The 26,826-nt window shown below is 44.8% G+C and overlaps 1 protein-coding gene across 3 annotated transcripts in view; it reads right to left on the reverse strand.

Moving 5' to 3' along the window:
• Positions 1-2,676: 2,676 nt before the first annotated feature.
• Positions 2,677-26,826, reverse strand: part of LOC110503381 (endothelin-converting enzyme-like 1) — a 32,519-nt gene continuing 8,369 nt past the window's right edge. For 2 of the 3 annotated variants that reach the window (XM_036961842.1, XM_036961841.1), the window contains exons 3-18: positions 26,708-26,776; positions 26,370-26,480; positions 26,207-26,299; positions 24,644-24,768; positions 12,878-13,100; positions 11,586-11,684; positions 10,483-10,557; positions 8,223-8,326; positions 7,526-7,584; positions 7,041-7,092; positions 6,062-6,129; positions 5,580-5,704; positions 5,418-5,483; positions 4,954-5,049; positions 4,763-4,839; positions 2,677-4,650 (exon numbers count right to left, since the gene is read on the reverse strand). In XM_036961842.1, coding sequence (XP_036817737.1) covers positions 4,551-4,650; positions 4,763-4,839; positions 4,954-5,049; positions 5,418-5,483; positions 5,580-5,704; positions 6,062-6,129; positions 7,041-7,092; positions 7,526-7,584; positions 8,223-8,326; positions 10,483-10,557; positions 11,586-11,684; positions 12,878-13,100; positions 24,644-24,768; positions 26,207-26,299; positions 26,370-26,480; positions 26,708-26,776 — 1,542 coding nt within the window. In that variant the 3' untranslated portion in view covers positions 2,677-4,550. The other variant, XM_036961844.1, reaches the window with a different exon arrangement.

Raw genomic sequence — 26,826 nt, forward strand, 5'->3', positions numbered from 1 at the left:
TTATCAACTCTCACTTATAATGCCATGAGTCTGCAGTCCTCTCAGCTTTTAATGCATTCTTTGTTTGGTGTTTCAGTGGTACTTCTTTACCACAGTTCTGCCAAAGTGACTCCATTAAACTCAATGAAAGATAGACTCTAGAGTGCTAGGAAGTGCTAAAATCACTGAGTGACTAGTATGTCTTAACTGCCTGTGAAATTCAGAGAATTGTCCAATCCGTAGGAGTAGGAATTACAGCTATTCATTAACTTATCAAATATTTAAGTCCTCACACCCTCTGAGAAAGCCTCTTAGATCTAAAAGCACTATCGGGTAAATGTTTGGTTCTCTAGAGGGGGTTTAAAGACCTGAGAATTTTCTCTGTTGCAGGCACAGACTATTCGCATTTTTCAGGGAAGGATATTTCTAATAAAAAGGAGGTATTGAGTAAATTTGCTGTACAAAAATCTCTTTGTAATGGCGATTTAAAGTCCTCCACCAAAGTTAACAAAGACGTGCAGAACTGTAGCTGGAAAAACATCATCAAGGCTGGAACCATCCAATTTTATATTTTTGAAATACGGTCACGACTTTGCCCTGAGCATTTTTATAAGCACACACCTTATTGAAACCTCTTGGTGGGAATGTTAAGCACAGTTATGTGAACCAAATAACTTTGTCAGACACTTTATGAAAATTGCCTGAGGTGTTTGTCTCAATGGGGTTATTCTGTGTCTTGTCAAAGAGAGTGGTGTTGTCTTACAGACAGTTACCCAGTGGCTATGGGGATGTGTATCTGAACAGGGGATGAGAGCGGTTCCGGACGTAGACACATAAGTTCTCTATTTTATTCTTGTCATGTTCCAGACTCTGTGTGATAGCAGGCCTCCAGAACCACCAGAGTGGGAGAGATGGAGATCCACCATGCAATGCTGGGAGACCAAGAGCAAGCTGGCTTGCATCGCAAGTGGATACAAACCTGGTGGGACATATGCGCTAACACACTTACACACACAACAAGATGTGCATACTGTATAGTGCATACATACACACAACTAACACACACACACAACTACTGGACCAAGTTACATGAAGAAACCAGCCCCTCACAGTGATCCCATTTATTTATTTAAAACATTGAACATCAAGAAATATGAGCGAGCACGAGCAGCCACATATATGAGATAGCAGCCACATACAGTGGGGCAAAAAAGTGTTTAGTCAGCCACCAATTGTGCATGTTCTCCCACTTAAAAAGATGAGAGAGGCCTGTAATTTTCATCATAGGTACACTTCAACTATGACAGACAAAATGAAAAAAAAAATCCAGAAAATTACATTGTGTGATTTTTAATGAATTTATTTGCAAATTATGGTGGAAAATAAGTATTTGGTCACCTACAAACAAGCAAGATTTCTGGCTCTCACAGACCTGTAACTTCTTCTTTAAGAGGCTCCTCTGTCCTCTACTCGTTACCTGTATTAATGGCACCTGTTTGAACTTGTTATCAGTATAAAAGACAGCTGTCCACAACCTCAAACAGTCACACTCCAAACTCCACTATGGCCAAGATGAAAGAGCTGTCAAAGGACACCAGAAACAAAATTGTAGACCTGCACCAGGCTGGGAAGACTGAATCTGCAATAGGTAAGCAGCTTGGTTTGAAGAAATCAACTGTGGGAGCAATTATTAGGAAATGGAAGACATACAAAACCACTGATAATCTCCCTCGATCTGGGACTCCACGCAAGATCTCACCCCGTGGGGTCAAAATGGTCACAAGAACGGTGGGGACCTAGTGAATGACCTGCAGAGAGCTGGGACCAAAGTAACAAAGCCTACCATCAGTAACACACTACGCCGCCAGGGAATCAAATCCTGCAGTGCCAGACGTGTCCCCCTGCTTAAGCCAGTACATGTCCAGGCCCGTCTGAAGTTTGCTAGAGAGCATTTGGATGATCCAGAAGAAGTTTGGGAGAATGTCATATGGTCAGATGAAACCAAAATATAACTTTTTGGTAAAAACTCAACTCGTCGTGTTTGGAGGACAAAGAATGCTGAGTTGCATCCAAAGAACACCATACCTACTGTGAAGCATGGGGGTGGAAACACCAGGACGACTGATCCGTGTAAAGGAAAGAATGAATGGGGCCATGTATCGTGAGATTTTGAGTGAAAACCTCCTTCCATTTGCAAGGACATTGAAGATGAAACGTGGCTGGGTCTTTCAGCATGACAATGATCCCAAACACAACGCCCGGGCAACGAAGGAGTGGCTTCGTAAGAAGCATTTCAAGGTCCTGGAGTGGCCTAGCCAATCTCCAGATCTCAACCCCATAGAAAATCTTTGGAGGGAGTTGAAAGTCCATGTTGCCCAGCAACAGCCCCAAAACATCACTGCTCTAGAGGAGATCTGCATGGAGGAATGGGCCAAAATACCAGCAACAGTGTGTGAAAACCTTGTGAAGGCTTACAGAACACGTTTGACCTGTCATTGCCAACAAAGGGTATATAACAAAGTATTGAGATAAACTTTTGTTATTGACCAAATACTTATTTTCCACCATAATTTGCAAATAAATTCATAAAAAATCCTACAATGTGATTTTCTGGATTTTTTTTCTCATTTTGTCTGTCATGGTTGAAGTGTACCTATGATGAAAATTACAGGCCTCTCTCATCTTTTTAAGTGGGAGAACCTGCACAATTGGTGGCTGACTAAATACTTTTTTGCCCCACTGTATATGAGACAGCAGCCACATATATGAGACAGCAGCCACATATATGAGATAGCAGCCACATATATGAGATAGCAGCCACATATATGAGATAGCAGCCACATATATGAGATAGCAGCCACATATATGAGATAGCAGCCACATATATGAGATAGCAGCCACATATATGACATGGCAGCTGAATGCTGAGAACTGTGTGTGATGTCATCCTTTTATCTCAGTCTTAACTGTAAAGCTGGTTTTGAACATGCTGTTTTCAGAAAAAGAACTGTACAATTATAACTTATACATAGATTGTTCTTAATTTTAGATTCTTTATACAAAATTATAATATATTTTTTATATCACTGTACAAATGTATTTTCTTTTTTTTCTCTGACTTGACTGGAGTCACAGTTTGTGTGTACAGCATGTAGATGATTTGTTATGACTGTGGAATATCAGTCATATTGATCCTTCCTTTGAAAGCTTCTTGGCTATGCAGACCAGGCCAGGGGCATTCATCAGAGTTCATCAGCGAGAGTATGTGCTGTATCAAGGAAGGACCCGGAGTTAACATAATCCAATAGGAAGGGCTCCGAGTCCATAATGTCAAATCGAAATGTCTCTCAGTTGAAGTTGTCCAATAGGATAGATGAAGTTGTTCAACAGGACCATGTTTCCATCTTAGAAACACAGTCTTCTTGATAAAGAATCTATACTCTAGGGTGTGACAGTGAGACATGGGGTTGTGAGGATTTTTGTGTATCCGGTGCATCGAGAAGCATAGTTCACCATGATGTACACTAAGGTAGGAGTAGAGGGGTTAAGGGTTTAGACGGACTAATCCATGATGTTCCATCACTATTCTTTGGCACTTTGGCCTCTGGACACACACTTAGCTACAAATCCTGAGCAAAAGGTCACTATGGATTCCACTCTCATTAGAAAAGGGACCTTCAAAACCGTACAAACACACACATACTCACAGTAACACCCTTCCAATGATGTCCACAAGGCCAAGACCAGACAAGAAACAACAGTCAAGACGAACAAGGACTCCACAGTGGAGACCACTTCTTTGTTCAGCCACTTGAGGGCAGCATGGCAGCACGGTGTCCACTATTTACCTCATAGAAAAGACTCACAAAAACATTGGCAACACACTGATCCCAGTGAGTACAGTCCATACTGGCCACTGTCATTCAGGCAGTACAATCCCCATTCCCAATCCCTTCTACACAAAGTTCTTGATAACACCAACTCTGAACCTGTTGCATTAAATTGGATTTAATAACACTTGACTACTGTCAAAAGTGATTCAAATAATTATAATGAATTGACATCACACAACTCAAAACCAAAAAGGTAATCCCATGATACAGTACATCTGTTGTAAAAAATAGATGTATATCTACAAATATATAATTAAATGATATGCTTAAATGAGTGCTTGACTTTTCAATAGGTACAGGTACTCAAATAGGTGCAGGTACTCATGTTGGTGTAAGAGCTCCACAATACTTTGAGCTAATATTCTATAAGAGAATCAGGAGCTCAAGCAGTAGAAAATTTGAGGTGCCGGTACTCTGCTCTGGGGAGCTCCTGCCCAAGTCAAGCACTGGATGTCTACATGAGTAGACAGTGAAGTGATCATGGTTTTGCCTGGTGGTGATGACATTATTTGCGTGCAAATTCTGTGATAATAGGAAAAGGTAGTCCCAGGATTGAGATGGAAGTGAAAGTGAAACTGAACATAATGTCTGATAGGTTGGTTAGAAGAGTTTAGTTCAGGTCACAGGTAAGTTCTAGTTGTTGGTGGGTGGTGAAGTTCAGAGGTCAGTGTTGAGGGGTCACCATACAGAACATTTGTCGACAGGGTGCATGGGGGAACCCTTTGGACAGTGGAACACTCGGGCAAACTCATCAAACTGGGACACGCTGCCAATCACCCTGCAGAGGTAGAGGGGATAGAGAGAGAACGATCCAATCGGAGAGGGGAGTCATATTAGGTATGGCCTGTGATAGGCTGATGCACATCAGGAAAGTGAGGAAGTGTATGTACCTGTAATGTTCTGGTGCGTGCTTGTCAGTCAGTAACTGCAGGTATATGGACTGAGACCGTCTCTTCATACACCAGTTCTAATAGGAGAGAGGAGACAGCAGTAAAGACCATAAAAAATATCATCTTTACTCCAACTAAAAATAAAAAGATTCCCAAGACTAACAACAGTCTGTACGTAGTTGTTTGTGTACCTGTGCGAAGGCGATGAAGAGTAGTTGTTCATGTGTGTACTTGAGTCCAGGGAGAGGTCTTTCTGGACCATGTTCTCTGATCCACTTCTGATATGCCTGGAGAGTGGGAGAGAGTGTAACAGAGGATTGGAGAGATAGATGGAGAGAGAGATATATGAGATTTGAGACCTGGGCTTACAAACATACTGTAGCTTGTCATTAGTCCACAGAGATAGTGATTGAGGGCTCTATTTAATCTGTAACACTGAAGAGGATTCTGCTATATAAATGCTAAGGTCATTTCCGATTGAGCCGACATGCAGCGTTTACCGTGAATGCAGTCTTCGCTAGAGCAGGAACATTTCTTTAAAATGTAAATCACGCTGTAAAGCTGATCTTCCGTGATGCTGATTGAATAGAGCCCTGACAGATGGTAATCAATATTGATTGACAGCTAGCACAGCCCATTGGATGATTTCACTCACAAAGTAAGACAGTTTAAGGCCTCCCATATCTGCTATATTCTCCCCCAGAGTCAGACGGCCATTCACCTACAGACACACAGGGGAAAGATACCATTGCAACTCCCATTACAGGTGTGTGTGAGTGTCTAGTAAGCAGTGTAACAAGGTATGCTATGCACCCACCCGCTGGTTGTAGACCGTGAAGTTGTCGTAGAGTTTGACGATGCACTCTGCTTTCTTCTGAAACTTCTTGTATGACTCCTCCGTCCACCACTGCTTCAGGTTGCCATAGCGATCATACTGGCCCCCTAAGAGAAAGATTACATAATTTAGAATGGTGGTCACTATTCAGCCATGCTGCAAGGTACAGTTGTTGGCTATAACCTTTTACTCTCTTAAGTCATTTGACTGATTTCATTGGTTGGGTTAAGGGGAGGCGGGACTTCCATACCTTGCAGCATGGTCTGATAGTGACGACCCACTTAGATGGGGGGCAAGAGGCTTGAGTTAGGATGACCAATGTGGACAAAAGACATGAACCCCTTATTCAGAACTGATATTACACTGACATTACAGTTTTACTACTGTTAGGCTACTACTGGTCATGGCCCATTGGATTTAACATTTTTCTAGGACACGTGTAAGACAAAGAAGCGTTCTCTCACCCCAGTCATCATATCCATGTGTCAGCTCATGACCAATGATGGCTCCTATTCCTCCATAGTTCAGAGATCTAGAGGGATGAGGGAGAGAGAGGATGAGCTACTAATCACTTAGCATATGAGGACAACAGCTTAATGTATTTATAATAACACAAACGGAAACTTTTTATCAGCCTGCAGTTCTAACCCCTGTCCTGAAGGGGACAGTAGAATGTTACATGAATCATAATCTGACCCATTGAAATCATACCTAACTCTGTTAATAACTGAATAGAGGGAGCGTTCTGGCCACCTCTCCTTGACCTGGGTGGGTGTAGTCTGTAGTCTGGGTGTAGTCTGGCAGACCATGCAGATGGAGACTGATGCGATGCAGGGACTGCCAGAGGCCTGCGGCTATCCACATGACCAAGTCTGAAAATGACTTTCTGACAGGACGTCGATACCCTGCTGAGAGTTGCCCTCCAAACCTGAATAAACTAACTGGCTGAGTGAGGCTTCATTACCTGGGGCCTGATAGCAGCGCTGGACTAGCCTCAGTCTTCATGGCAGGTTAGGGCTACTGCAGTAATAACTCCAGGGAAAGGTACCATGATCACGCACACACATCTAATATCATATTCCATTCATCAGTATGCATGGGTGGATGCAGCGATCGTTTATGTGGAGTGGTGGTGATCACTTATAATGGAATAAGTATGTGAATAAATAATACCGTGCTGTGGGGGTTCAGGGTTGCAGTATAGCAGTGATTGTGTTGTGATCATTAAGGGAGAGGAGAATGGTTTGGAGGTAGAATACGAAAGGTAATGTGAGGGGAAAGTAATGGTGTGTATAGGGATTGTCCTGGACAACTACAGTACAGCGGGTGCAGACTTTTATTCCAGCGTAGTAGGCTACTAACTAACGCACTTGAAACAACCAATCAATGTCTTGATTAGCAGTTGATTAGTTGAATGACTTTGAAATATTCAGTTGTACTCACTGTGGAAACTCAGGGTCGTACAGCGTGGGCTGAAGGATTCCAGCGGGAAATACTACAAGTAAAGAAAGAGATGATAGCAGAAGATAAACAGTCGGGTAGATAGAGGGAGAGAAAAGGAGGGAGGGAGAGAGGTAGGGTAAAAAATGAGCTCTTGTGGCTGATGGCTGTGTTTGTCTGGCTCTCTCTGTCCTCTGCTGCCTGCTCTGTAACTCACCATTGATTTTTCTGTGAGGTAAATTTGATCCACGAGGCAGACGCAGACACCAATAGAGGCCAACATTGGTGGAAAAGTGATAGGAGATGACAAAGTGTGTGTGGGGCGGAGGAAAGTGAGGGGGGCCGGTGTAAGTAAGTGAATGCAGAATACGTGGGTTAGGGCGTGTGGGTGCCTCATCACATGGATGGACCAGAAAGAAGAAAAGGGAGTGTGTTATCTTGAATATACTGAGAGCATTGATGTGCATTGGGATCACACACTGACTCACCCATTTGATTCTTGTTTGGGAGATAGTAGGCATTGAGGGCCTGAGGGGGAAGGAGCCACCTGAGAGGGAAACAGTCAATCAGGGGTTTATTAATCCTACATTCACTAAACATCTTCAAACAACAAGAGACACAGACCCTTCTCAAGTGTCACAGGCAATTTATCTCAAAACTTGAGATATTTTAAGGTGAAATCATTCAATATTTTGTCCAATATTGAGAGTTCCTGTCTGCACAAGAAAACAGTCCCTTCATTATAATCTTTTTAAATCCAGACACATTGATTTGTGTAACTTTGAAATTCAGAGTTGCCCCTGTTCTGGTGGGAAAGACAAATGGCCCTACGGCAGCGGAGAGATGGGTACACGGATGGAGGCATGAGGACATGCTTTCTCTGCAGAGGGAGATAAGAATCATGAAAGGAGTGTATTTGTGATAAAGGAGGAAGACATGATTTGGCAGTACAGGGTGGAGGGCTTCAGCTTGTTTGGACACAAAATCAGTTTTGAGTTCTGTCCTAGGAGCACATTTTAAACAGTCACACAAAAGACAAGCTTATGGTATCTTCAATCACTACTCTTGTCATAAAATGTCATGTTTTGTGTCAAGAGGTGCATATCATTTTGAATCTGTGTGTAGTTGTGTTTAGTTGTGTTATTGTGACACTGAACATCTGGAGCAGTTGAAAGCATCACTCACGCAGTCTTGTCCACCTGCTTGTGGATCTTCTTGACAGACATCTTGATGTTGAACTTGATGCTGTTGAGGATGTTTTTGAAATAGGTATTTTCATCCACATCAAACTGGAGAACAAATAACAGGGATGGAGAGAGAGTCAATAAGAGCAATAGGGGGAGAGAGAGTACGTCTGTGAGGGAGTAAAAGTTTGACATTTTTTAATGTTTTTTTTAGGGGGTGGATCAGCTTTAATATTGCGGATAGATTGTCACTTCCATCAATGTAATTGTCTACATCATTTCCAGTCCCCCATATATTTTGGGGATAAATATATATTTATATACAGTACTGTGCAAAAGTTTTAGGCAGGTGTGAACATGCTGTAATGTAAGTAAGTAAGTAAGAATGCGCTCAAAAATAGACATGTTAATAGATTATATTTATCAATTGAGTAAATGCAAAGTGAGTGAACAGAAGAAAAATCTAAATCAAATCCATATTTGGTGTGACCACCGTTTGCCTTCAAAACAGTATCAATTCTTGTAGGTACACTTGCACAAAGTCAGGGATTTGTAGGCATATAGTCAGGTGTATGATTAAACAATTATACCAAACAGGTGCTAATGATCATCAATTCAATATGTAGGTTGAAACAATCATTAACTGAAACAGAAACAGCTGTGTAGGAGTTATAAAACTGGGCGAGGAACAGCCAAACTCAGCTAACAAGGTGAGGTTGCTGAAGACAGTTTACTGTCAAAAGTCATACACCTTGGCAAGACTGAGCACAGCAACAAGACACAAGGTAGTTATACTGCATCAGCAAGGTCTCTCCCAGGCAGAAATGTCAAGGCAGACAGGGGTTCCAGATGTCCAAGCTCTTTTGAAGAAGCACAAAGAAACAGGCAACGTTGAGGACCGTAGAAGCAGTGGTCGGCCAAGGAAACTTACTGCAGCAGATCAAAGACACATCGTGCTTACTTTCCTTTGCAACCGGGAGATGTCCAGCAGTGCCATCAGCTCAGAATTGGCAGAAAACAGTGGGACCCTGGTACACCCATCTACTGTCCGGAGAAGTCTGGTCAGAAGTGGCCTTCATGGAAGTCTTGCGGCCAAAAAGCCATACCTCCGATGTGGAAACGAGGCCAAGCGACTCAACTATGCACGAAAACACAGGAACTGGGGTGCAGAAAATGGCAGCAGGTGCATCGGACTGATGAGTCAAAATGTGAAATATTCGGCTGTAGCAGAAGGCAGTTTGTTCACTGAAGGGCTGGAGAGGGGTACACAAATGAGTGTCTGCAGGCAACAGTGAAGCATGGTGGAGGTTCCTTGCAAGTTTGGGGCTGCATTTCTGCAAATGGAGTTGGGGATTTGGTCAGAATTAATGGTCTCCTCAATGCTGAGAAGTACAGGCAGATACTTATCCATCATGCAATACCACCAGGGAGGCATCTGATTGGCCCCAAATTTATTCTGCAGCATGACAATGACCCCAAACATACAGCGAAAGTTATTAAGAACTATCTTCAGCGTAAAGAAGAACAAGGAGTCCTGGAAGTGATGGTATGGCCCACACAGAGCCCTGATCTCAACATCATCAAGTCTGTCTGGGATTACATGAAGAGAGAGAAGCACCTGAGGCTGCCTAAGTCCACAGAGGAAATGTGGTTAGTTCTCCAAGATGTTTGGGCCTAACTACCTGCCGAGCTCCTTCAAAAACTGTGTGCAAGTGTATATAGACAAATTTATGTTGTTTTGAAGGCAAAGGGGGGTCACACCAAATATTGATTTGATGTAGATTTTTCTTCTGTTCAGTAACTTTGCATTTTGTTAATTGATAAATATAAACTATTAACATTTCTGTTTTTTAAAGCATTCTTTCTCAGCATTTTTTCACACCTGCCTAAAACTTTTGCACAGTACTCTATATACATACATACACAAACCTACATACATATATATATATATATATCAACATGCATACATATACACACATACATACATATACACATATTTTCAGAATATACCTTCCTTTATTATTCCCCAAACCCTACCACCCCTCCCCCAACTGGAGTAAACTATTAAACAATAACACTTAGGCTTCTACTTCCTACTTACATACTATACACATTTTACAGACACAATCTATTTTTACAATGGTTATATTTGGTTTGTTTTTAGTTTTGGCCTTCCTCTATTTCTTATGTCCATCCAGTTTGATTTCTATTTGCCATATATTTGTAACTGTGCTATTTCACAAAAGTAAAAGTTGTCTCACCCCGTACTCCTGGTCTATGAGCTCTGGTTTGAGGAGGAAGTCTGGATAGCCTGTCATCACCATCATATGCTGCAGCTGAGAGAGGGAAGGGAGAAAAGGGTCAGAGAAAAAAGAGGGGGAGAGAAAGAGAGAGAGTGAAAGAGAAGAGGGGGAGTGAAAAATAGACTGCAAATATTTAGCTGCCTTATCCTTCATAGACCACACACACATGAGCAGACTGTTATAATGGGATTATACTGGAGACCCGTTTGTTTCAGCACGTGCTCTATAAGGATTAAGACCTTATATTCTGAAATTATTAGACAACATTCTCAGATAGGGATTTAATAAACCAGTATTAGACAACATTCTCAGATAGGGATTTAATAAACCAGTATTAGACCACATTCTCAGATAGGGATTTAATAAACCAGTATTAGACAACATTCTCAGATAGGGATTTAATAAACCAGTATTAGACAACATTCTCAGATAGGGATTTAATAAACCAGTATTAGACAACATTCTCAGATAGGGATTTAATAAACCAGTCTTAGACAACATTCTCAGATAGGGATTTAATAAACCAGTATTAGACAACATTCTCAGATAGGGATTTAATAAACCAGTATTAGACAACATTCTCAGATAGGGATTTAATAAACCAGTATTAGACAACATTCTCAGATAGGGATTTAATAAACCAGTCTTAGACAACATTCTCAGATAGGGATTTAATAAACCAGTATTAGACAACATTCTCAGATAGGGATTTAATAAACCAGTATTAGACAACATTCTCAGATAGGGATTTAATAAACCAGTATTAGACAACATTCTCAGATAGGGATTTAATAAACCAGTATTAGACAACATTCTCAGATAGGGATTTAATAAACCAGTATTAGACAACATTCTCAGATAGGGATTTAATAAACAGTATTAGACAACATTCTCGGATAGGGATTTAATAAACAGTATTAGACAACATTCTCAGATAGGGATTTATTAAACCAGTATTAGACTGATCCAGAATAAAATAACCCCTGCTTTCATCCTAAATGGTAATACAGCAGGCCTACAGTATATGTTTGGTTATATATAAGGTAGTGTGGAAATCTGACCTTGGCCCTGGCTGCCTCCTTGGTCACCTCATCCATCCAGTCCAGCTCTTGCAGCCGGAGGTCCAGTGAGTGCTTTATGTCCTCTACCAGCTCCTGTACCTGTGGGAAGATAATATGGGTTGGAGGTTAGAGGTCAGTTGTCAAAAGGTTCCATTGGGAGTGGGCCAGAGAGATAGCTATATTGTGTACGCCCAACGCCAAATAGACCCTTCACCCCATGCTCCTGCCCCTAGGCACTTTTCATAGATCTGAAACTGAAAGGATGGGTTAGCTGTCATATGTAGGAAATTCCAACATAAAGTGCCTATGGCTAGGTTCTGGGGTTGAGGCAAGGTTGGCATTGAACACAACAGAGGGGGAGAGAGGGGTGAGACAGAAGGAGGAATAGAGGATGAAGAGCTTAAATAAAGAGAAGGGTCAGAGGGGTTAGAGATGCCATTGGAAACCACATCCCCTAGAACGAAGAAGACAATATATAGAGGCAGACTAGAAAAGAGAGGGTTAAGGTGTGACGATGGAAGAGTGGGATGGAGAGAGAGAGAGACATTTTCAAATCTACTTCACCAAACAATTACAGAAAGTAACAAAGAAAGAGAGACAGTCAGAGACAGAGATAGAAGCCACCCTACCTTGGCCCTGCTGTGAGGAGAGATGAAGAAATAGAGAGACAGAGATAGAAGCTGCCCTACGTTGGCCCTGCTGTGAGGAGAGATGTAGAAACAGAAGGACAGAGATAGAAGCTGCCCTACGTTGGCCCTGCTGTGAGGAGAGATGAAGAAATAGAGAGACAGAGACAGAAGCCGCCCTACCTTGGCCCTGCTTTGAGGAGAGATGAAGAAATAGAGAGACAGAGATAGAAGCTGCCCTACCTTGGCCCTGCTGTGAGGAGAGATGAAGAAATAGAGAAACAGAGACAGAAGCTGCCCTACCTTGGCCCTGCTGTGAGGAGAGATGTAGAAACAGAAGGACAGAGATAGAAGCTGCCCTACCTTGGCCCTGCTGTGAGGAGAGATGTAGAAACAGAAGGACAGAGATAGAAGCTGTCCTACCTTGGCCCTGCTGTGAAGGAGAGATGTAGAAACAGAAGGACAGAGATAGAAGCTGTCCTACCTTGGCCCTGCTGTGAAGGAGAGATGTAGAAACAGAAGGACAGAGATAGAAGCTGCCCTACGTTGGCCCTGCTGTGAGGAGAGATGTAGAAACAGAAGGACAGAGATAGAAGCTGCCCTACGTTGGCCCTGCTGTGAAGGAGAGATGTAGAAACAGAAGGACAGAGATAGAAGCTGCCCTACCTTGGCCCTGCTGTGAGAGGAGAAGTGTTGCTTGACGAAGAGTGCTCCCAGGGCCATGCCAAAATGTTTGTTAGCCTGGGTGAGACACAGCATCCCCAGCTCCAGCTGACGCTCCGTACCATCAATCTCCCGGGAAAACTCATGGATGGTGCTTCGGAACGCCGTGGACAGGTGTTCACTGAGAGCTGCTACAATCCGCCACAGCATGTAGTTATGGAGAACCCTGGCAAGAGAGGGAGGAGGTAGAGAGAAGGGGGGAACGATGAGTTTTAGTTTTTAACAAGCCTTTTTTGTATAATTAAGGAGTGCCCCTACAGAGATTCAATGTAGAATCCTCTGAAAAAGAGAGAAGCAAAAAATATAGAAGGGGGAAGACAGAAAAGGTGGACAGAGAGAGAGAGGGGGGGAGTAAAGCAAAGGAGATACAAGCAGGTTAGAGAAGAGGAGAGAGACCAAGAGTATCTGTGTGGAGAAGAGAGGAGAGATGGACAGAGAGAGAGAGGGGGGGAGTAAAGCAAAGGAGATACAAGCAGGTTAGAGAAGAGGAGAGAGACCGAGAGTATCGGTGGGGGGAAGAGATGAGAGATGGACAGAGAGAGAGAGGGGGGGAGTAAAGCAAAGGAGATACAAGCAGTTTAGAGAAGAGGAGAGAGACCGAGAGCATCTGTGGGGGGAAGAGAGGAGAGATGGACAGAGAGAGAGAGGGGGGGAGTAAAGCAAAGGAGATACAAGCAGGTTAGAGAAGAGGAGAGAGACTGGGAGTATCGGTGGGGGGAAGAGAGGAGAGATGGACAGAGAGAGAGAGGGGGGGAGTAAAGCAAAGGAGATACAAGCAGGTTAGAGAAGAGGAGAGAGACCGAGAGTATCTGTGGGGGGAAGAGAGGAGAGATGGACAGAGAGAGAGAGGGGGGGAGTAAAGCAAAGGAGATACAAGCAGGTTAGAGAAGAGGAGAGAGACCGAGAGTATCTGTGGGGGGAAGAGAGGAGAGATGGACAGAGAGAGAGAGAGGGGGAGTAAAGCAAAGGAGATACAAGCAGGTTAGAGAAGAGGAGAGAGACTGGGAGTATCGGTGGGGGGAAGAGAGGAGAGATGGACAGAGAGAGAGAGGGGGGGAGTAAAGCAAAGGAGATACAAGCAGGTTAGAGAAGAGGAGAGAGACCGAGAGTATCTGTGGGGGGAAGAGAGGAGAGATGGACAGAGAGAGAGAGGGGGGGAGTAAAGCAAAGGAGATACAAGCAGGTTAGAGAAGAGGAGAGAGACCGAGAGTATCTGTGGGGGGAAGAGAGGAGAGATGGACAGAGAGAGAGAGGGGGGGAGTAAAGCAAAGGAGATACAAGCAGGTTTTAGAGAAGAGGAGAGAGACCGAGAGTATCGGTGGGGGGAAGAGAGGAGAGATGGACAGCAAATGAAAAGAGTCCAAGAGTGACTCAGACGAGTAGAAGTAAAAAAAATAAAATAAAAAATGTGTATTTCATTCATGTATTCAAATGTTATTTTCTCTTCTCAGTAAAGTATAGTTGTATTTAATGCGTTGAGGGATCCCACAGAATGAAGATACCATTCTGTCCTCAGGACAATTGGCCCGGTCTCCTACTGCGAGACTTTGCTCCACGTGAAACGCTTTTTGTTTTCTGTTTTTATTTTTTACACGCGTGCTGCATATTAAATTCAAATTGCTTTGGCAAGGCAGCCCCAGTGTCTCGCCAACAAAGCACTTCTGAAGTGAAATTAATTGAGAAGAGAGAGGGAGAGCGAGGAGGAGGGAGGGAGGAAGGAAGGAAGAAGAAGACTCAGTGTCCTTGTTCTTTTATACTTCTTATAATCAGTACAGATCAGTATGTTGTAGGTGTGGCAGCTTCGCTTGGTTTTGTGTGTGTGTGTGTTTGAGTTTGTTTACATGGTTAAATAAAAACACCTGTTTATTCATTTATTGCAGATGACTTGTTTGCAAGGGGCATAGCTAGAGTATGTGTGTGTGTGTGTCAAAATCTAATCCCAGATAGAGTTGGTGGGGTGGTGGGAAGATTTAGGAGACCTGTGAGATTAGATGGAAATAGCTTTAGTAAAATGTATTCTAATGATCAAACAATAGCCCTGAATCACAATGGGATGGGAATTAAAAATCATGAGAAGACTGGATTGTAATGGAGCCCATTATTAAGACAGAATACAATGTCCATCCAGAATACCTGCAGACATTACCTTCTGTAATAATGGTCGTACAACTTCTACCCACAGTCTAACTTCACTATTCACACAAACGCACACAACCACATTCATACACACTTCTCATTGAGGTGAGTGTGAGTGATAGAGTGACAGACGGATGAACAGAGAGAAAGGAGGGAATGATAGGGAGAGGAGGAGAGGTTGTAAAGAGACGCTGGTGTTGTCATTAATGTTTCAGCCTCATTGGACATCAGCTCATCTGGTTAATGGGATTGGAGGCAGTTGTCTGGGTCTTGTCAATAGAACCCAGCAACATGGGGGGAGAGAAGGGAGGGAGGAGGAGGGTGGGGGAGAGAAGGGAGGGAGGAGGAGGGTGGGGGAGAGAAGTGAGGGAGAAGGGGGGTGGAGGAGAGAAGTGAGGGAGAAGGGAGGGTGGAGGAGAGAAGGGAGGGAGGAGGGTGGGGGAGAGAAGTGTGGGAGAAGGGAAGGTGGAGGAGAGAAGGGAGGGAGAAGGAGGGTGGGGGAGAGAAGGGAGGGTGGGGGAGAGAAAGGAGGGAGAATGAGGGTGGGGTAGAGAAGGGAGGGAGAAGGAGGGTGGGGGAGAGAAGGGAGGGAGAAGGAGAGTGGGGGAGAGAAGGGAGGGAAAAGGAAGGTGGGGGAGAGAAGTGAGGGAGACGGAGGGTGGGGGAGAGAAGTGAGGTAGAAGGAGGGTGGGGGAGAGAAGTGAGGGAGAAGGAGGGTGGGGGAGAGAAGGGAGGGAAAAGGAAGGTGGGGGAGAGAAGTGAGGGAGACGGAGGGTGGGGGAGAGAAGTGAGGGAGAAGGAGGGTGGGGGAGAGAAGTGAGGGAGAAGGAGGGTGGGGGAGAGAAGTGAGGGAGAAGGAGGGTGGGGAGAGAAGGAGGGTGGGAAGAGAAGGGAGGGAGACGGAGGGTGGGGGAGAGAAGTGAGGGAGAAGGAGGGTGGGGGAGAGAAGTGAGGGAGAAGGAGGGTGGGGAGAGAAGGAGGGTGGGAAGAGAAGGGAGGGAGAAGGAGGGTGGGAAGAGAAAGGAGGGTGGGGGAGAGAAGGAGGGTGGGGGGAGAGAAGGGAGGGAGAAGGAGGGTGGGGGAGAGAAGTGAGGGAGAAGGAGGGTGGGGGAGAGAAGTGAGGGAGAAGGAGGGTGGGGGAGAGAAGTGAGGTAGAAGGAGGGTGGGGGAGAGAAGTGAGGGAGAAGGGAGGGTGGAGCAGAGAAGGGAGGGAGGAGGAGGGTGGGGGAGAGAAGGGAGGGAGAAGGAGGGTGGGGGAGAGAAGTGAGGGAGAAGGAAGGTGGGGGAGAGAAGTGAGGGAGAAGGAAGGTGGGGGAGAGAAGGGAGGGAGAAGGAGGGTGGGAAGAGAAGGGAGGGTGGGGGAGAGAAGGGAGGGAGAAGGAGGGTGGGAACAGAAGGGAGGGTGGGGAGAGAAGGGAGGGAAAAGGAAGGTGGAGGAGAGAAGGGAGGGAGAAGGAGGGTGGGAACAGAAGGGAGGGTGGGGGAGAGAAGGGAGGGAGAAGGAGGGTGGGGGAGAGAAGGGAGGGAAAAGGAAGGTGGGGGAGAGAAGTGAGGGAGAGGAGGGTGGGGGAGAGAAGTGAGGGAGAAGGAGGGTGGGGAGAGAAGGGAGGGAGAAGGAGGGTGGAGGAGAGAAGGGAGGGAGAAGGAGGGTGGAGGAGAGAAGGGAGGGAGAAGGAGGGTGGGGAGAGAAGGGAGGGAGAAGGAGGGTGGGGGAGAGAAAGGAGTGAGAGAGAAAGCGAAAGAGAGAGAGATGGGACGGGACTACACAGGGTTTAAAAAGGAATATGTGCAAGTAAATAACTCGAGAATTAAACTGAGGGTGACAGAAAGAAGAAGCCCACACACAAAGGAGGCCTTGTAAAAAGTGTAAGTGTGTGTGGAATTGCTTCTCCACTCTCCCTCTGACTGTGGGGCTCTGACACATGGATCTGAACTGTCTGAATGACAGGAGGGGAACACATTTTTTTAATCATTTTTATTTTTCCTTTAACTAGGCAAGTCAATAAGAACAAATGCATATTTTCAATGACGGCCTAGGAACAGTGGGTTAATAACTGCCTTGTTCAGGGGTAGAACAACAGATTTTCACCTTGTCAGCTCAGGGATTCGATCTTGAAACCTTTCGGTTACTAGTCCAACTCTCTACATACTGTTCTAGTGTTCTAGTTCTAGTGTCTGTGTGTTTTCTTTTCTTTCACTGTCTGTCACTATTTTGCCACTCAGCAGGTTGAGAAGCTCAGTGAGTTCTCACTGCGAGAACAGACTAAGACTGTATGTATTCCTGCAAGTGTGTCTATGAGTGAGTGTGTGTGTCCGCCCGCCCCCTAACTCCAGGCAGTATGTGGTGTGAGTGACAGTAACCCATGGTGGAGGCCACAGCCCAGCGTGTCCAGAGCCCAGACAAAGACCTGTTTCTGGGCTGCATTAGTGACCTCCCAGGGCCTCTCAGCTCTGCTGCTCCATAAAGCAGACAGATGTACGGCTGGCCTCCGTCAAACACCTCTGTCACAGCCTCACCCCCTGCCTGGCCCAAATGTGACTGTGTGTGTCCTAAAGAGGTGTGTGTGTGTCCTAAATAGGTGTGTGTGTGTCCTAAAGAGGTGTGTGTGTGTCCCAAAGAGGTGTGTTCCTCTGTCTGTGTGTGTTCCTCTGTCTGTGTGTGTGTTGCTCTGTCTGTGTGTGTTGCTCTGTCTGTGTGTGTTGCTCTGTCTGTGTGTGTTCCTCTGTCTGTGTGTGTGTTGCTCTGTCTGTGTGTGTTGCTCTGTCTGTGTGTGTTGCTCTGTCTGTGTGTGTTGCTCTGTCTGTGTATGTGTTCCTCTGTCTGTGTATGTGTTCCTCTGTCTGTGTGTGTGTCCCTCTGTCTGTCTGTGTGTGTTTATAAGAAAGAGAAAGAGTGCTTGTGAGCGGATGTGTGTGTCTGGGCGTGAGTGTGTGGTTGTTTATATCAATGGGATCGCTCACATGTAGGTGTGAATGTTCGATGGTATCTTTCTCTTTCTGTGTGTGTGTGTGTGTGTGTGTGTGTGTGTGTGTGTGTGTGTGTGTGTGTGTGCGTGCGTGCGTGTGCGTGCGTGCGTGCGTGTGTGCGTGCGTGTGTGTTCGTGTATGTGTGGGTAGCTGTGTAATTGGAGACTCATAAAGAGCAGTGGAGAGACCCCACACTGAGAAGCACAGGGGCATTTCTCATCACTTATGCAAATGAACAAAGGGGTGCACAGTGGGTAGTGGTAGGAACAGGAGTCCGCCTGTGTGTGTGAGGAAACAGCGACGCTAACCTTTGATTAAAAACAGATAATGGAGAGAGAGAGAGAGAGAGAGAGAGAGAGAGAGAGAGAGAGAGAGAGAGAGAGAGAGAGAGCGAGAGAGAGAACAGATGAGCAGATGAGCTCCCGCATTTTTCAGCACGTTTTTTTTAGAGTTAGATAAACTTGTATTTTTCACCAAGGACATATACAGGATACTACCCTCCACAACGTAACCTTCACTCCAAATCCAAACCTACAACGTGATTTTGGACAAGATGACCTGGAACCATTCTTACTAACAAAGATTCTTATTTCCAAGCTATACGGCAAATGCTCTGACAAACGAACAACAAAAACCTGAAAACACCATCCAACCTGGAACTGAGTGAGTCATGTTAAGCCTGAAGCTACTTTCAAAGCCAAGAAGAAAAACTCATTACAATGATATATTTTACTTTATAAGGACTGAATGCTAAGTTACGGCTACCAAGCTTGCTAGGACAGAACATATCTGACTGTAACTTCAATTAGCACTGAGGTGTGAAGCGAGAGGTGTCAAATCCCTTGAGCCCAACAATGGCAGGAGAGTTGCACAGCCTACTCCACCCAAATGCAGAGGCCTTTGAAGCCCCCTCTCGCTGTTCAGAGGTCATTACAATACAGTACCCTCTGGAAGTAAAAAATGAGAAGGCACAAAAAAAGTACAAAAATAAGCTCTTTATGGAAAATCAAGAGACACTTTTTGCTGACTGCCATAAAATGGGAACATAAGCAACTTAATCTTCCACACAGATCATCCCCTGGCATGGCACCGTGCTATATTAACACACTACCTCTCTGGTAAGAGGGGGGTTGTTAGTGATGGGTGGAAACTCAGCATATTAGACAATGAGGACTCTGAGTCAGCCAATGTCAACCTGTACAAGTCTGGAACAGTAATGGTACAGGGCAACCCCAAACAGTTTCAGCTGGATGTTCACATAATTAAAGAGAGAGCTCAGCAGGATAAGCTTTCTCTTGAGACCTCTTAATTATACAACCACACAGTCAAGCAACCCCAAGCGGTAAGTCAACCTCCCAGCACAGAGTACTACTCCCTCATTGAAATTAAGGATCAATTCACCCACCTGGAGGTAAGTTAGGTGGAGCAGGAACAGCAGGTGAGCACACTCAAGTCAGCACAAAAAAAATGGTCCAGCTCAACAACACCCCCTCAACCAGACCTGGAGGTGGAGAGAGACATATCTGCACTCTGGCTTGTGGAGAGATAACATCATCGGAGAATGAGAAGGCGAAGAACATAACACTAGAGGAGAAGGTGAGAAAGATGACGTGTGACAGAGAACAACCCATAAGAGAACTTGCCACCCCCGCAGATAAGCCAGCAGAACAGCCCACCCCAGAACCTGACCACAGCCTCAACATCACAGCAGGTCAGACAAATGAAGAACCCCAAGCCCAGGGGATCCCACCCTCTCTGAGCACCCCCCTGTCAGCCACCCTGATAGCCCACCTGACAACCCCCCCACACTCACTGAGAACATATACAAGCCACAGATTTTTACTCCTTATGGACTCAAACTGGAAATATATATAAGAAAATAAACTTTTCCCCAAACATACAGTGTCTAAACTCTGATTTCAACACACCCTAGACCTTCTGCCTGAGGACCAAATAGGGTCACCCAGCCACATAATAATACACACAGGCACAAACAACCTGAGAACACAGCAGGAAAGGGTGGCCACAGCACTCAAGGGAGTGATTGAAAAAGCTTCTTCTACTTTCCCCAACGCACAAGTGGTTATCTCCACCCTGCTACCACGAAAATACTTCCCCCCTGCCACCATACAGCGGCTAAACGCAACTATTTCCTGTGACTGTGCGTCAAAAACAAATGTCTACCTGGCCCCCCACTCCACCCTGGACTTGAACAGCCTTTTTGACCAGGTCCACCTATACAAGGCAGCAGTGCCCACCTTCGCCCGGACCCTAAAGGATCTCACCCTCAACCACAGCTTCAACACTTCCCACAGGAGCAACAGATCAACAGACACCCCAACCAGACCAGCGAGACAATATCCCAGACCTGCCGGACACCTCCCCCCAGACCTACACATAGAGGACCCACGCCAAGAGGACCTACATCCAGACCACAGCACTACCAGCGACATCCACACCCCCACCCCAACCAATCAACACCCCAAGTCAACCATGCCCACACCCCATTTAGGTCCCATCAGATCAGACCTATGCCCCTCCTGCCCACCCCATGCCCAGGCCATGAGCAGGCAAACAGGCCCAAACCCCACTCTTACACTAGCCCAAGCCAATGGCATGTACCAGATGCTCAGCAGGCTCTGCTCACACTTACTGGTCTGAGGCCAAACCACATGAATAACAACACTGGACACTTTATGGAACACAAAGCCTTCACTATCTCATTCTGGAATATCCAAGGCCTGAGGTCATCTGCCTTTGGCCTAAAATCAGAAGTACAGACATTGCCATCCTACAAGAAACATGGTATAGAGGCGATGGACCCATTGGTTTCCCTCTACTGTAGTTTACAAAGAGCTGGCAGTCCCCTGGAGGGGGAAATCAATAATTTCCAGTCCCAGGGACATGTACTAGTCTGTGGCTAAATGTCAGAACTGGACAAGAACCGGACACCTTCAGCACACAGGTGGACAAACACCTACCTGGAGGTGACAGCATTCCCTCCCTCATATGCCCCCCTAGGCACAACTAAGACAACATAACCAACAAAAACAGGTCACAACTCCTGCAACTCTGTTGCATGCTGGGTATGTACATAGTCAATGGTAGGCTTCGAGGGGACTCCTATGGTAAGTACACCTATAACTCATCTCTTGGCAGTAGTACTGTAGACTACTTTATCCCTGACCTCAACCCAGAGTCTCTCAATGCGTTCACAGTCAGCCCACTGACACAACTATCAGATAACAGCACAATCACAGTCTACTTGAACAGAGCAATACTCAATCATGAGGCATCAAAGCCAAAGGAACTGAATAATATTAAGAAATGCTATAGATGGAAGGAATGTAGTGTGGAAACCTACCTAAAAACAATTAGGAAACAACAAATACAATCCCTTTTAGACAACTTCCTGGACAAAACATTTCACTGTAATAGTGAAGGTGTAAACTTGGCAGTAGAAAACCTAAACTATATATTTGACCTCTCAGCTTCCCTATCAAATCTAAAAATGTCAAACGGAAAACCGAAGAAAATTAACAGCAATGACAAATGGTTTGATGAAGAATGCAAAAACCTAAGAATGAAATTGAGAAACCTATCCAACCAAAAACATAAAGTCCGGGAAAAACCTGGGCCTATGCCTATGGTGAATCACTAAAACAATACAGAAATACACTACAGAAAAAGAAGGAACAGCACGTCAGAAATCAGCTCAATGTAATTGAGGAATCCATAGAATCTAACCACTTCAGGGAAAATTTGAAAACACTAAACTAACAACACGAAAGGTTATCTATCCAAAACGGAGATGTATGGGTAAACCACTTCTCCAATCTTTTTGCCCCATAACAAAGAACAAACAGCAAAAATATATACATGATCAAATAAAAATCTTAGAATCAACTATTAAAGACTACCAGAACCCACTGAATTCTCCAATTACATTGAATGAGCTACAGGACAAAATACAAACCCTCCAACCCAAAAAGGCCTGTGATGTTGGTGGTATCCTTAAATATACAGACCACAAATTCCAATTGGCTATACTTAAACTCTTTAACATCATCCTTAGCTCTGGCATCTTCCCCAATATTTGGAACCAAGGACTGATCACCCCAATCCACAAAATTGGTGACAAATTTGACCCCAATAACTATTGTGGGATATGCGTCAACAGCAACCTCGGGAAAATCATCTGCATTATCATAAACAATGTAAACAATGTATTGAGTAAATGTCAAATTCGCTTTTTACCAAATTACGACAGACCACATATTCACCCTGCACACCTTAAATGATAAACAACCAAAACAAAGGCAAAGTCTTCTCATGCTTTGCTGATTTCAAAAAAGCTTTTGACTCAATTTGGCATGATGATCTGCTATGCAAATTGATGGAAAGTGGTGTTGGGGGAAAAACACACTATAAAATCCATTTACACAAACAACAAGTATGCAGTTAAAATTTAATTAGAAAACAATCCCAATTTCGATAAACTCCCATATCTATTGGGTGAAATACCACAACGTGCCATCACAGCAGCAATATTTGTGACCTGTTGCCAAAAGAGAAGAGCAACAAGTGAAGAACAAACACCATTGTAAATACAACCCATATTTATGTTTATTTATCTTCCCTTTTGTACTTTAACTATTTGCACATAATGACATTTGAAGTGTCTTTATTATTTTGGAACTTTTGGGAGTGTAATGTTTACTGTACATTTTCATTGTTTATTCCACTTTTGTTTATTATCTACTTCACTTGCTTTGGCAATGTTAACATATGTTTCCCATTGAGGGAGGGAGGGAGGAGGGAGGAGGAGAGGGGAAGGGAGGGGGAGGGGGGAGAAAACAGACAGTAGAAAGAGAGAGGAAGGAGAAAACAGAGAGAGGGGGGAACATGAAGCGAGGGGTTTATCACTGAAATCACCAGGATGGAGAGATACATGGAGGAAGGGGGGAAACAAAAGAAAATACACAAAATCCCCAGAGCCTCCAGCGACTTGAGGATCAAAGTGGACTGGCTGTAATGCCGGTCGTCACCACAGTGACGGTAATAAGGGTGATTATAGTAAAGAGGATTATGATAAGATTAATATTACATTATCTGATATTAAGTGACGTGACATTTTATGAGAGCACTCACCCCACTGTGTATCTCTTTTCTCATTTCAAAGAACATCTTACTCAAGAACTGATATAACTACGTACAAGAACAGAGAAAAAGGAGGAAAGGAGATAAGAGCAGGAATACAGCTGGAGGGAGAGAGGGGGTTGTTATGAAGGATGAGGGAGGGAGGGGTATGAATGATGAGGAAGGAGAGAGGGAGTTGGTATGAAGGATGAGGGAGGGAGAGAGGGGATATAAAGGATGAGGGAGGGAGTTGGTATGAAAGATGAGGGAGGGGTATGAATGATGACGGAGGGGGGAGGAGGTATGAATGATGAGGGAGGGAGTTAGTATGAAGGATGAGGGAGGGGTATGAATGATGACGGAGGGGAGAGGGGGTATGAATGATGAGGGAGGGGGGAGGGGGTATGAATGATGATGCAGGGGTATGAATGATGAGGGAGGGAGTTAGTATGAATGATGAGGGAGGGGGGAGGGGGTATGAATGATGAGGGAGGGGGGAGGGGGTATGAATGATGAGGGAGGGAGTTAGTATGAATGATGAGGGAGGGGAGAGGGGGTATGAATATTGAGGGAGGGAGTTAGTATGAATGATGAGGGAGGGAGTTAGTATTAATGATGATGGAGGGTATGAAGAATGAGGGAGGGGTATATGGAGAATGAGGGAGGGGGTATGAAGGATGAGGGAGGGGGAGGGGGTATGAAGAATGAGGGGGGGGGGGTATGAAGGATGAGGTTGGAGGTATAGAGTATTGAAAGATAAAAAAGCTATACAGACAGACCATCAATTGAAATGTACTGTAATTGTAACTGTAATTATATGAACTAAAATGAACTGAGAGATAGTAGGCTACAGACAGACTACTACAGACTGGCAGACAGACAGGTGTGAAGTGTAGTGTAGTGTAGAGTAGAGTATAACACCGGTCAGTATTGGAGAGCTGTCAGCAGTAGTAACAGGCAACCTGACTCCCACTAGCCCTCACAGCCACCTCTGGAGTCTGACAAGAGCTGCCTTTAACAGCACAACACCCCCACATACACACACACTCAAAAACAAATGTATACACACTATGACACTTCAACATGACACAACGTATAGTAACAGCCCTAGTAAAACATGTGTATACACACTATGACACTACAACATGACACAGTGTATAGTAACAGCCCTAGTAAAGGCCACACACACTAATTCAGCAACTCCTACAAAAATTCTTACACATCCTCAAAACTCATGTATCTTATGCCATTGATGTTCCATGTAACTCTCTAACCTTTGCATTCTTCCTCTGCCTCTCATCCACCCTTTCCCTCCTCTCCTCCTCCCACCCTCCCACCCTTCCCCTCCTCCCACACTTCCCTCCTCCCATCCTCCCACCCTTCACCTCCTCCCCTCCTCCCACCCTCCCCTCCCCTCCTCCCACCCTTCCCCTCCTCCCCTCCTTCCACTCTCCCTATCTCTCTCACCTTTTGGAGGTGGTATTGATGATCTCTGAGACTTTCTCCATGTAGTCAGTAGCCAACACCACAATCTCTTCATCCTCAGAGAAGTTATCATGGAAGATTCTGTCCAACAAACGTTTCCAGTGCAGCTGTAGAGACAGGTTAGAGGAGAAGAGAGGAGAGGAGGTTTCAGTTTTAGCAAGATAAGAAAAAACGATTGTTAGAAACCCCTGCTCACAGTTTAGGTCATCCACAACACAAAGTTCCTCCTTAACTTCGCATCCCTGTAATCCCAAATGGTCTCATAATCTCCCACTATTATTAACAGGCAATAGTGGGATAGTAGATAAGAGTGAAAGAGAGTGAAAGAGGGAAAGGTGGAGAGGGATAAATCAGTATGAACATAATTTGACCATGTCTGTCTGTCTGAGCGTGGACTGATAATCCTGAGCAGGAAAATAATCCTTCAGCAACAGGAAATGTGAATTATTATGTGGATTATAATGAATGTACATTTTTGTAGCAATTGATACATTTTTTGTTAGGGTAAATCAAGTCAGAAATTTCAAAGTGGAAATTACAAACCTTAGAAGTCGTTTTAAAATCCAAATACACTACAAATCTGCATTTTGTGATGTGCAATAAAATTCTCAGCAACAAAAGAGTGATCAATTAAGATCCTACATCTGTATATCTAATTGTCCATCTGTCTAACCAACAGTTACAGCTACTGTCTATTACTCCTCCCCTGGGTTTTGCTGTCTGTCTCTACATCCATCTGTCTGTCTCTCTGTATGTCAATTTCAATCACCATTTGCATATTTTTAGTAATCTCTTTCACATTTCTAGTATTCTTTCTTTCTTTCTTTTTCTCTCATGTTTCTTTCTCTCGTTTTATGAGTGATGCTAGTGAAGCTCACATCATCCATCTCTCTCTCCTTTCATGTTCACTCCCCCCTTCTCTCCCCTCCTATCCCCACCCTTCTTCTCCAATCAGAAGTGATGGAGCAGCTCTGAATTCTCCATCAGTTTTCTGCTGCTCTCCAACGTACCTTATGGCTCTCCCCTCCTGTCTTCCCCCCTCTACTCCCTCTTTCTCTACCCGCTCAGTCCCTCTCTCCCCCAGATTAATTCCATATGCTCCTACATCGGTTCCCCTCTGTCTCCTTTCCCCCCTCCTCCCTCCATCCTCCTTCTGTAGTCCCCCGTCGACCACCATTTATCCCGTCCTCTCCCGTTCTCTACCCTCTCTCTCCCTCTCTTCCTCCCACCTCCCTCGTTCCGTAGCCCCCCGTTGGTCTCCTTCTATCCCTGCAGGGCGGACAGCTTCGCTGAGCCACAGAGGCGTGAGTATGAAAGGTTTACAGGGCGTAGAATGGCCCCCCGCCTCGCACGCACACACACTCTTTACAATGCTCTGCTGGAGTTCAGCTTTTAATCCATCACACTTCTGCCCACACACACACACACACACACACACACACACACACACACACACACACACACACACACACACACACACACACACACACAAACACACACACACACACACAATACATATGTGTGTGTGGTGTGTGTGGTACTCACACTGGGAGCGATGTGCTGTAGTTTTCTCAGGGTAATGCGGTTGTACATAATGCTGATGTCCTTTCTCTGTTCATCATACTCAGACACAGTGATCTGAAACAGAGGGGAAGAAACATTAGAACTGAACACACAGACACACACACACACACAGACATAGACTTACGCTGGCCAGGCGTGTTTCCAGCTGTAGGATCTCTTTGGACTTCTGAGTGGCATTGTGAGCTCCCAGCATGCTTAGCAGACGCTCCATCAGGGCCTTGTAAGCTGCCAGGATCTGTCCATGACATCATCATTAATGGACATTGGACAACAACATGACATCATTATTAATGGTCAATGGACAGCAGTGTGACATATGACGGAGCAGACAGGATAACAAAAAGGGAACAGCGATGACAGGAACAAACAGATGGATAGATGGAAAAGAAAGGAGTGGGTCGATAAGTGAACAGATGGAGAGATGGAGTGGTGGATAGAAAGAGGGAGGGGGTAATCCTTTACCTTCACACTGTCCTCATCCTGCCCCAGGTACAGAGTCCTCTCAGGCAGTGTGAGCCCCTCCTGATCAATCTATAAATATACACACAGTCAAGAGAACACATATGAACACGTGTAAACAA

The sequence above is a fragment of the Oncorhynchus mykiss genome, chromosome 24 (genome assembly GCF_013265735.2).
Source record: "Oncorhynchus mykiss isolate Arlee chromosome 24, USDA_OmykA_1.1, whole genome shotgun sequence".
NCBI lineage: Eukaryota > Metazoa > Chordata > Actinopteri > Salmoniformes > Salmonidae > Oncorhynchus > Oncorhynchus mykiss.